This window comes from Filicampus tigris, chromosome 9 (genome assembly GCF_054856515.1).
Source record: "Filicampus tigris isolate MCC_2025a chromosome 9, RoL_Ftig_1.0, whole genome shotgun sequence".
NCBI lineage: Eukaryota > Metazoa > Chordata > Actinopteri > Syngnathiformes > Syngnathidae > Filicampus > Filicampus tigris.
Genome location: NC_141225.1, coordinates 12,014,188 through 12,025,000, shown reverse-complemented (window position 1 = coordinate 12,025,000; position 10,813 = coordinate 12,014,188). Strand labels below are relative to the sequence as shown.

The 10,813-nt window shown below is 40.0% G+C and overlaps 1 protein-coding gene across 1 annotated transcript in view; it reads left to right on the top strand.

Annotated features, from left to right (window-relative positions):
* dusp7 (dual specificity phosphatase 7) overlaps positions 1-10,222 on the top strand; it is an 11,547-nt gene extending 1,325 nt beyond the window's left edge. Inside the window, exons 2-3 of the mRNA XM_086041358.1 lie at positions 3,318-3,746; positions 6,218-10,222. Of these exons, the coding sequence (XP_085897484.1) occupies positions 3,318-3,746; positions 6,218-6,534 (746 nt within the window). The 3' untranslated portion in view covers positions 6,535-10,222. The remainder of the gene's footprint in view (positions 1-3,317; positions 3,747-6,217) is intronic.
* The last annotated feature ends 591 nt before the right edge of the window (positions 10,223-10,813 follow it).

Sequence of the window (10,813 nt, the reverse complement as noted above, 5' to 3'; positions counted from 1 at the left end):
ACAATGGCAAATACATTAGATCTATGTAAGACTTAACATTTCATTTTGTTGTTTTTTAATGGGATATTTTTCGTGAAGTATGTCCATTACACTTACTACTTACTTTATTTAACACTAAATAACATTCAAGGGACCGTTTTTTGTGGTGTTTGGAAATTCACTGTAAACAATTTTTATTACCAGATATTTCAATATAGGAAACATAAGTCCCTTCTCCTTTTTGTATGTCTGTGCACTTGTTTTTATTAACTGATATGTTTCAACATGGGTAGCACAGTGTACAAGTGGTTAGTACATCCGCCTCAGTTCTGATGTTAGGGTTCGAATCTGGCCTTCCTATGTGGAGTTTGCATGTGGGTTCTCAGTCTGCTTCACACATTCCAAAAATATGCTTCTTAGGTTAATTGAGGACTCTCAATTATCCTTGCGTGTGAAAGTGAGTTTGAGCGTTGTTTGTTCACCGCATGCCCTGCGATTGGCCCGCAAGCAGTCCAGGGTGAACCACACCGCACGCCCCTCTCTGCTAGGATAGGTGTACTGGAGTACACCTGCTACGCTAATGAAGATACGCATAGGATATTTTGTACCTCCTATATTGTCTATTTATGTTAATAAATAATATAAGGGCACATTGCATTTCTGAGCACCCTGTATAATTGACTTTTTCAATGGCCATTTATTAATATAGAATTAAATCCACACTCTCCAAATGTGTAGTCTACCCTTTTACATATTTGTCACTTGATTGGATCGCTTAAGCAATAAAGCACCACACATAATTGCCTGTAAAATGTATTGCAGACTGTGCATTATAACAGCCTAACAAAAAAATCAATGTGGGCCTAAATATGTTTTCAATTAAATGCAGCACAGCGTTGTGGTTCTTCTGTAGTAAAGACGAGCTTCTTCTTTTTTCATGAATGAACAGTGTAAACAAGTTAGCTCAACGCTCTTGTGAAATAGCCTCCAACAAAGAAAGGCAGCTTATTTGACGATAAGTGCATTGTGTAATTAATAACACCACACGAGCCGACTGGCAGATGTATGAATGTGTGTGCGTGTGTGTGCATGCGCCACTGGAGCCACAAGCTGCATGTGCCATTCACAAAAAGTCCGCTGAGCCGAGCGAGCAACCACTCTGCTTCTCTCAATGGAGTACGTGTCCAGCTGTTTTCTTGTCTCACAGCTTTGGTAGCTACGTAACCACTAGTATCCTTCTTTGCTAGTCTCACAAAAGAAAGACAAAGGAAAAAGCAAGACATAACAAAATTTTGACTTGGACGCTATACCTACATAAAATATCTTGATACGGATACTGAAACAATACCATGGCAAAAACCTAAAGCATCACGGGAGCTTCGGAATGACAGATGACACACTCTTACTCTCTTAACTCATTCACTTCCATTGACGAATTTACAGTACTTGTCTTTTCACAGTCCAGCCATTCAATCCCAGGAATTTATATATTTTTTCCAAACGTCAGGGTAAAAAAAAAAGAGTCTGAAAATCTCCGGCAGGTGAATGAGTTGAAATAATGGTACTAAAAACACGGGGTACCGTTTTCGCTTTGCACAGCTATGTATTGCGGTACTTTTCTAGTACCCATACACTGTGCAACCAAACGTACTTCATCCTTCATCCAAGCGCTTGTGAACTAAATCCATCAAAACACACATCAAAATGTGGCAGACATTTTGTGTCGCAGGAAGTGCAAGTTCCTGTTCTCTAGTTATCGTCGCACGTCATCGTCTTTGACATCATTAGTCCGCTTATGTGGTGCTATAAAAAAATAAAACCACTTGTGAAGTTAATCCTTTACATATTAGACGCTTTCCTCTGTCGCAAGCAGCTGCAGACGTACCATTTGACAAAAACATGCAACTGCTCGAGGCACCAGAATTTCCAGGAATTGATAAAGTTTCTTTAATGCAACACAATTATTATGGTTTTAGTCCTAATTCACACGCTGGAAAATACAGTACATCAAAATTCTCTGTCTATCATAATCGTTTCAAGTGCTCCCCTCCCTTCTCATGCAATGGACTAGTCCATTTTCTTAATGTGCAAACTTGATTTTTCAGGAATAGCCTAACAAAGCAAAGTTCCAAACATGTTTATGCGCTGTGAGGAAATTAATATGTGTATATAAGTGAAAGGCGAGAGGAAAACAGTTTTTATCAAACTACCAAAGGTGGGTGTAACCGACCACAGCGAAAGCCAGACACTTTTGCCAGCTGCAGTCGCTCTGCTATCAGGGTCAGCTGAGGAGATGAAGTGGAGAGTGACACAGGTGCCTTTTTTATCACTAATATAAGTGAATATTAACTCGGTCTGAATGGTAAAGGAAAATACATTAAATGTTATTTAATGTTATTGGCAGTTACAGCAAAAGCATTGGGATGATTCACTTGGTAGATAATAATCAGTAGGAAGGATTTTAAAGACTTTAGCTTGGAAAAAAGGAACATTTTCTAATTAGTGCTTTTTAGTTGCTAACAAGTACACCCCCGCTCACAGGAAGTGCAAGTTGACATAATCGTTTATGATACACTGGTAGGGCGGGGCAATTAGTCGAAATTTAATTGTGACTTTAATTTCAGATTCTCTAGCTCATAAAAATATAATCGAAGAAAAACAATTAACGCGTTGAACAGTGCCATGAGTGTATGCAAGTTGTGAAAGCTCCCAGAATGCACCAGTGTTGCTTGCAGCGAGCGCGATGTGTTTATCTGCCATCCCTGAGCTTGCTTTAAGCTCTTTAATGACACCCCAGTTAATTTACTGATAACTAAAGGCACAACAAAAAGAATTATACACATTGTATGTTTAAACACAACACATACTTTGTTTTGAAACCATTGTTAGTGCTAATGCTAGCAGCGAATGGGAAATCATATTGACTGGCTGGTAGAAAATTAGCTTTGAGTTCCAGGAGTGCTCTTCCTTGAGAAATTTGTCATTAAAATATATCATTATTTTACTTTAATCGTTTATTTTAAAGTTGAGTTTTGGTAGTTTGTACTGTAGATCATGAATAATCGTGTGTATAAATTGTGATTTCAGTATCAATAAAAAATAATCATGACTAGTATTTTTCCATAATATTCCAGCCCGACTTACTGGTATGCTTCTGAGGAAGCATTTAAAAAAAAAAAAAAGCTAAAGAAGAAGCAAAACAGCAAGCTAATCCTTTACATGGCGGATGCTTTCCCATGTCGCAGAAATCCATCTGTGCTTGCCATCAAACATCGCCAGACCTTTCTAAACACTCACCTCGTTCTGTTTTTTTTTTTTTTTTTTTTCTTCCCCCGCAGGTGGTTTTAATAAGTTCCAGTCCGAGTTCCCCGAACACTGCGAGACCAACTTGGACTGTTCGTGTCCCAGCAGCTCCCCGCCGTCCTCCGTCCTCGGCCTGGGAGGCCTCCGCATCAGCTCCGACTGCTCGGACGGCGAGTCCGACCGCGAGCCGGGCAGCGCCACAGAGTCTGAGGGCAGCCCGCTGCCCAGCAACCAGCCGGCATTCCCCGTCCAGATCCTGCCGTATTTGTACCTGGGCTGCGCCAAGGACTCGGCCAACCTGGACGTGCTCAGCAAGTACAACATCAAGTACATCCTCAACGTGACACCCAACCTGCCCAACATGTTTGAACATGAAGGGGACTTCAAGTACAAACAGATCCCCATCTCCGATCACTGGAGCCAGAATCTCTCGCAGTTCTTCCCAGAGGCCATTTCGTTCATTGGTGAGTGTGGATTTCTTTGATACAACTGTGAACTCTGTGATTATCTTCTCAATCAATGAACGATGAACATGACAATGGCTACGTTTACATGGACACAATTTCTTTCATTCGATCAGAGTTCGGATTAAAATTGTGATCGGATGCACTGTTTTGGACACTAAAAATATTGATCCGATTAGGACTTGTGTGTTCATGCATCACACTTTCGATCGGAAAAAAATATTTTGACGTGCGCAGATTGACCAAATATACCGTAAATAGTAGTAGTAGAAGGTGTAGAGACTTTCATGTCAGCAAAACATCGTTCCCTCCATTTCTACTTTAAACGTTAGCGTTATTTCGCATATTTTTCGCGTTGTTAAGTCAAGTTAACACTTCCTAATGGAGATACAGACCGGTTCAATCTTGTGCCCGCCACGTCCTTCACTCGCTTTACTAGCTTCTGGGAATAACAGGAATGCGCATACTGACGTCGCAGAGGCGCGGTAAAGACGGTTCGTTCCGAAATTTGTTTCCGAAATAAGTGCTTTCATGCGCGCCGATCGGACTATCAATCAACATAAACCACCTCTCTCGTTTGGAATAAAATCTTGATCGGAATGGTCTTGAGCGGGTCGGAATATTCCGACTGGGGTGTGTACATGAAGCGTTTTCATTCCGCTCAGGCTTTTATTCCGAATAAATGTGTTAATGTACATGTAAACGTAGCCAGTGATGAGAAATGGCATGCCTTTTTACACGGAGCCCAGAAAAAGCTGAATATTACAGCAACTGTGTGCACTATCACACGCACACAATCAGATAATTACATCATGTCAGCACAAGTGTCTGGTGTGAGGTATGAAATGCTTCAGACGGTGATGATTGCTTCCATCACAACAAAGTAGGAGACGTGAGTGCCAGGTGACAAACTTTCACAAACCTGTCTGTTATACACTTTTAACATCTATGACAACAAATGTTTTTTTTAATCAACAGTTAATACCACACAATCAATAGTTAAAATAATTAATTAGGAGTAATAATTAGTTAAAAAGTTATTCTGCATTGGCTGGCCCCAGTCATTCCTCTTATCTTGAATCCCAAAATGATGAGAGAATTCCCTCTTTGCTGAGTCAGAGAGAGTGACCGAAAAGCTATTTTTTGTTTTGCTTGGATGTGCTCTCATCTGTTTTTCAATGTGCTGTATTTATTTATGCATTGTGAGAAGAGGGAATGCTGTTGGGTGAGGACGTTGAGACTTCTTCCAGAGCCTGGTGCTAATAACCACTGTTGCCACCCTCGTCACATTCTTGTCAAAGCTTTCAGCTGCAAAAGGAGGCCAAGAAGTGATGCGCAAGTCAATGATGACGTCGTCTTATTGGACTTAAGAGTCTGCTGTGGATGCTTTTAGCTGGCTGCATGACCATTTGCAGTTCTCTTTTTTTTTTTTTTTTTTTTTTTTTTTCTTAAAGTGAGCAGACATCACACACAAATTGAGTTTGGTGTCCACAGGAGGCATCTGGAGGCAGCAATAAGAGAAGCTCCTCTAATGGCCTGAGCGACGCAAGGCCTCAGAGGGACAGACAGATGTCGCTTATTAATAATGTAACAACAACGTATTGTTCATGTTTTGACTTGAAGCTCCATATCCCTGAAAATACTGTTGTTGTTTTTTTTTTTTTACTAAGTTGCAGTTTGGAAATGCCTTTAAAATCATCTATCCATCCATTTTTTCTATTGCTTGTCCTCATTTGGAACACGAATGAGCTGGAAAACTTTGTCAAAAATAGCAGTGGTCACCCGCGCATTTTGATCATAGTGAGGCTTTGTGTGTCTTTTTTTTTTTTTTCAAACGCATCAGGTTTTTGAGATTTTCATTTTTTGTTTTTAAGATTGACATGCAAAAGTTGTGCGATACAGATATAACCATGCGTTCTAATTTAAAGCTATGACGTTTCCGGAAGAAAAAAAAAAATCCACCTGTTGCTGAACTTAACGCTTAATTCATAAATATTACTAAGTATATGACTTTACATATCGTCGCTGTCCTGTGAAAAACTATTTTGGCTTTTTTTGGTCATTTTTGTTATTTTTATATGAATGGGGTTTCCTCGTTAAAGACATCGCATTAATGTGAACATTTTAAACAATTCCAGTGTGTTTCTCACAGGATAGCAATTATATATTATTATTATTATTGTCAAAACTTGATCAGAAAAAAATATAGAAACATTTACTTGCATGTCTGATTAAAAACTGTACAAATTTGTTGACTAGTGTAGTCGTCGTAAACTAGGACATATGAAAACCAAATGTTACGCTGTATTTTTTTTTTTCTTCTATGGAACTGCCTCAACAATTCACTGAAAACTCACATTTTCAATTTTTTTTTTTTAGAGCAATGAAAAGGATCACAGCCTTTTACATGAGTGAATAAAATGTCTTTTGTCCCATCCTGTGATAACCATCTTATTATTTTTCCCCTTCAGACGAGGCGCGCTCGAAAAAGTGCGGCATCCTGGTGCACTGCCTGGCCGGCATCAGCCGCTCGGTGACGGTGACGGTGGCCTACCTGATGCAGAAGCTCAACTTGTCACTCAACGACGCCTACGATTTCGTCAAGCGGAAGAAGTCCAACATTTCGCCCAACTTCAACTTCATGGGCCAGCTGCTGGACTTTGAGCGGACACTGGGCCTGAACAGCCCGTGCGACAACCACGCCGCGTCGCCCACCAACGAGCAGCTGTTCTTCACCACGCCCACCAACCACAACGTGTTCCAACTGGACACACTGGAGTCCACGTGAAGTCCGCGCAGGAGTTCCACCCTGTATCTTTTGGGTTGAGGCGATCCTGTTACCGCGGTAACCACGTGGCTGCGCTGGAGGCGCTAGCAGCCGCTTTAATGAATGTTTTAGCTCCAGGAAGCTGGGTGCACGGCAAAGTCGAGGTCGCAGACGACGCCTCGGAAGCGGGAAGTTTTTAAGAAAGCGAAGGACAGCTTTCATCATGCCAAGGAGACTTCTTCGTACAAAGATTTTTTTTTGGGGGGGGGGGGGGACAGAAAATGCGCAGCACTTGCGAGGTGACCTCCTCCTCAGAACAGGAGCATGTGGAGTCTTCGGAAAATCTCTCTACGGAATGTAGAGTTTTTAAAAACCAAGGAATTTACACACTCACACACACACAAGCATTTGTACTGTATGTGCTGTTTGTATGTTATAGCAGGAAGAAATGTCTATATGCATTTTTTTGTATATTTTTGTGTGCTTTTACGCACGAATTTAGTCCATGTATCGATATAAATATATATATATATCCACGCATAATAATAATAATAATAATGGTATCTTTGTCCAAAAACAGTGAGATTGTAAAACTAAAGAAAGGGAAAAGCGGGGAAGTCGTCTTTGATGATCCGATGCAGTTTGCACAGTTGTGTAGCCAATGGCTTGCTGGCACTGACAGGCAGCCACAAGAGAAACAAAGGTGGGTAGGAGAGGGCGGTCCTGAGGTGGTCTGCTAAAAGGACCAAAGCTTAGGCCTCTGTTTGACTTTTGACCAACTCTAGTTCACATTTAGCTATGTCCTTCCCAAACGCCGTATAACCAGAAGTACCGGTTGTTTGTGTCGCAACTTCCTGCTTCGTGTTGTCGTGCCATAAGCGAGGCTTTGCCAAACCGGTTTTTCCCACGGCGCCGACTTTTTGTACTTTGGAATCAAAGAGGGTGGAAGGCAGCAGTTAGCTTATCTTGGCAACCTTTGGCAAAGAAGTGCCTCCTTTCTTGACTATGTATAAACCCCTTTTTACACAGCCTGTTAAAGCCAGGTCTTACGTCTGGTTCGACACAGAATGGGGGTGCCGCGCTCTGGAGGTCGTATTAGAGCCGTTACATGAGTTCCCTTGGAAATAGTATTGGAGTCATAACAGAGTTGGGTCAGTGCCTTTATGTTTGGGAACGCCATAACGCCGTGCCAGGGGAGTGACGACGAACACCCGACACTCACTCCCACCGCCGTGTTGTGTTAAGTGTTTTGTCCAACACGTATTTTATACACCAGGCAAGACTCTGACGCCATCTTTTGCTGGATGCAGTTTGAAAGCGGGAACGTTTTATCTGTTGGTTCAGTGTGAAAAGCTTGTGTCACGGCTCTGATGTGGCCATTTTGCGGGGTCCAAGCAAAAGAGGATCTTGTAGTGTCAATCTGAACTTGGACATGGAACAGGTCCACTGATTTTCAAAGAACGTTTCATCTGAATCACCCTTAAGCCTTGAGTATATATTGTATGAGAGAAGTATTCAACCTAATTGGATATAAATATATATATTACATCGTGAATAGTAAACAGATCTATATTGTTTTGTATACCTGAGCATGCTGCGGTACTGTATGACTCAGCCACTAGTTGGATGTTGCTTTAAAAAAAATGGAACAACGAGGACTTCTTTCTTAGTTTACTAAATGGGTTTGCTAAGACTGAAGTAAACTCCCGCTGTCCCGTCAAGATGTGCGTCCCGTGAACCGCCCCCCCCCCCCTTTTTTTTTTTTTTAGGAGTGGGAGCGAAAGAACGTGTAGCTTTTGTCCGGACATACGTTGAACCTCATGCAAAAAACGTTTTTTTTTTATTTAACATTTTTATCCTATTTGGTCAATTTTTCGTCTTACGATAAATAGATATGATAGCTAATATATTTGTGGTTAATCTTAAGACTTTACAACCGAGTTAGCATCAGGAAATTAGCTTATTGTGTCTTGTTAGGTACTTTAACTGCGTGATGCTAACCCCAAATAAGCTAATACATTAATTTAAATGTAAATGGTGGGGGAAAAAATGCTTTCAATTTATTAAATTGGTTAAATTCTAGACTTTATAACCGACTTAGCATCAGGAAATGTGTTTTCTGTGCGATGTTAGCGCATTCGGTCATGTCATGCTTACTAAAGCTAATGAGTACTGTTAATGCTGGAAAAAAAAAAACTTTTTCAATTTCAATCTTTGGCCATGTATGTTCTCTTGTGGCATTAGCTAGTTTATGCTCGCTAGTGATGCTAACTTAAAAACAAATCTTTTAATTGGAACAAGTTTGTTGATTTCATCATTCCAAATTCTTGTTTGAATCCACTCCAACTGTTAACTAAGACTACGGCGGCAACTTTGTCGTGAGTTTCTTGCGTGAGGTTCAATGTCTGCAATCGGAAACCGAATGAGTTGTGTTTCGCGGTCGGTTGTGAGCAGGGTTGGTCTCAGCTGGCCTTACGAACTCTTTCTATCACTGACTGTTGAAAAATCTTTGTATCTCAATTTTTACGTTTTACAAATTGTGTTAGCACAATGCAGTATTTCTTTTTAACTGCCACGGGTCACACATGGTTGTCTTTTTACTCTGCAATACACCAGGACTTTTTTTCTTTTTTCTTTTTTTTTTTTTTGGTAGAAGACCTCAAATGTGTCCTTTTGTACTATATTGATTGATGGAATTATAGGCTGTCTTATTGACATATTTACTTAATGGCCACCGCATACCGCAACGGGCCTTTTTTTTTTTTTTTTTTAAGTCTTGTCAAAAATAAAATTTCCCAAATTACACTTTGCGCTTGGGGTTGGGCATAATTCCATTTAATTTCCTTTGGCCTCTTTATTGAAGGTAAGAATTCGGTCCGTGACTAACCTTCGCTATGGTAACATTACCGCCACTGCTGTGGAAGCAGTTCAGAACTATACAAACATTGATAAACAAATTGATTGTTAAACCTTTACCCAATCAAGGAAGTCTAATCCAGTGGCCATCAAACTCCATCTTGTTCACTTTTAATGTGCTCTATGCTATTCCTGTGGCCTTTTAATGTTAATATGTACACGATATATATATATTGAATATGTAATGACTTTATATGCAAATGTTGTTCTACTCCAGCACTAGAGTGGAAAATGAAACACACCCTCCTACCCCACCCCACAAAAAAAAAAAGAAAAAAAAAACACTTAACAGTGTTGGACTCTGTTTCAGTACGCAGCTTTCATTTTGTAAAACTGTTGATTCCAAGCTGCTTTTCCTGTGTGTTATTTTCTTAAAAACACATACACATTGCCACATCACGGGAACGGACGTTTCTGTGTCCTTAACAACTTGTAGCCACATCTGGGTGTCAATGTGCTCAGGACGGGAGGGATTATTCAGTTATATAAAGTAAAAACGAAAAGTGAATGGTTTAAAAAAAAAAAAAAAAAAAAAAGTTACCTCAATGAGGGAATTTTCAGGGATTTTTATTTGGGGACAATGTGTCTTTGCATCTTGTTGCATTGAATGGCCGTTTTGTATTGAATGGTCGATTTGTATTGTGCTGTTTTTAACACAACATGCAAGTGGGCAGGGAAGGAGGGAGGGCACGTTGAAGAAAACACCATTGGCCCAATGTATTGTACTGTACAGTAAACTCAAATCACACCACACTTGTTATACTGTAATAAATATTGACATATTTTTTCTTTAGTGTGTTGTTGGCCTCCATTCTTTCCACCAAGCTATCTCCTTATTGCTGATTTACTCTTTACTCTTCACGATCTCAAATATCACAATCTTATGTCGTCACGCCATGAGCATAACATAACTTGCTAGCTGTATGAACCATCAATTATTTTTCTCCACTTTTGAATTTTTATTTTTCACACTAATTTAGAGCACCTTTTTTTGTTATCTCAATTTCTATAAAAGGAATTAGGTCACAGTTCCCAAACTCCGGGATCAACAGTGATACATTTCTTTATTAAATTATTCTCTATAAACCAGTAAGTAGCCTTCTAGCCAACAGTGGACACTGTTGATGCAACACAGTTTTTAAGAACTTGAGATTTTTTTTGGAGTCGTGAGGGAAACATTTTATCCCCACTACAGAATCCAAAATGATACCGTCCTATCATCCTCAAGTAGTGTGCTAGCTCACAAACTGACATAAAAATTATACAAAAATACAATGTACCACAATTCTTTACAGTTTGAAAGTTTCATTTTTCACAGGTTTAAGTTGCAACAAAAGCTTTCCCTCGCTCTAGAATCAACTTTGGTACATTCAATGAACAAGCA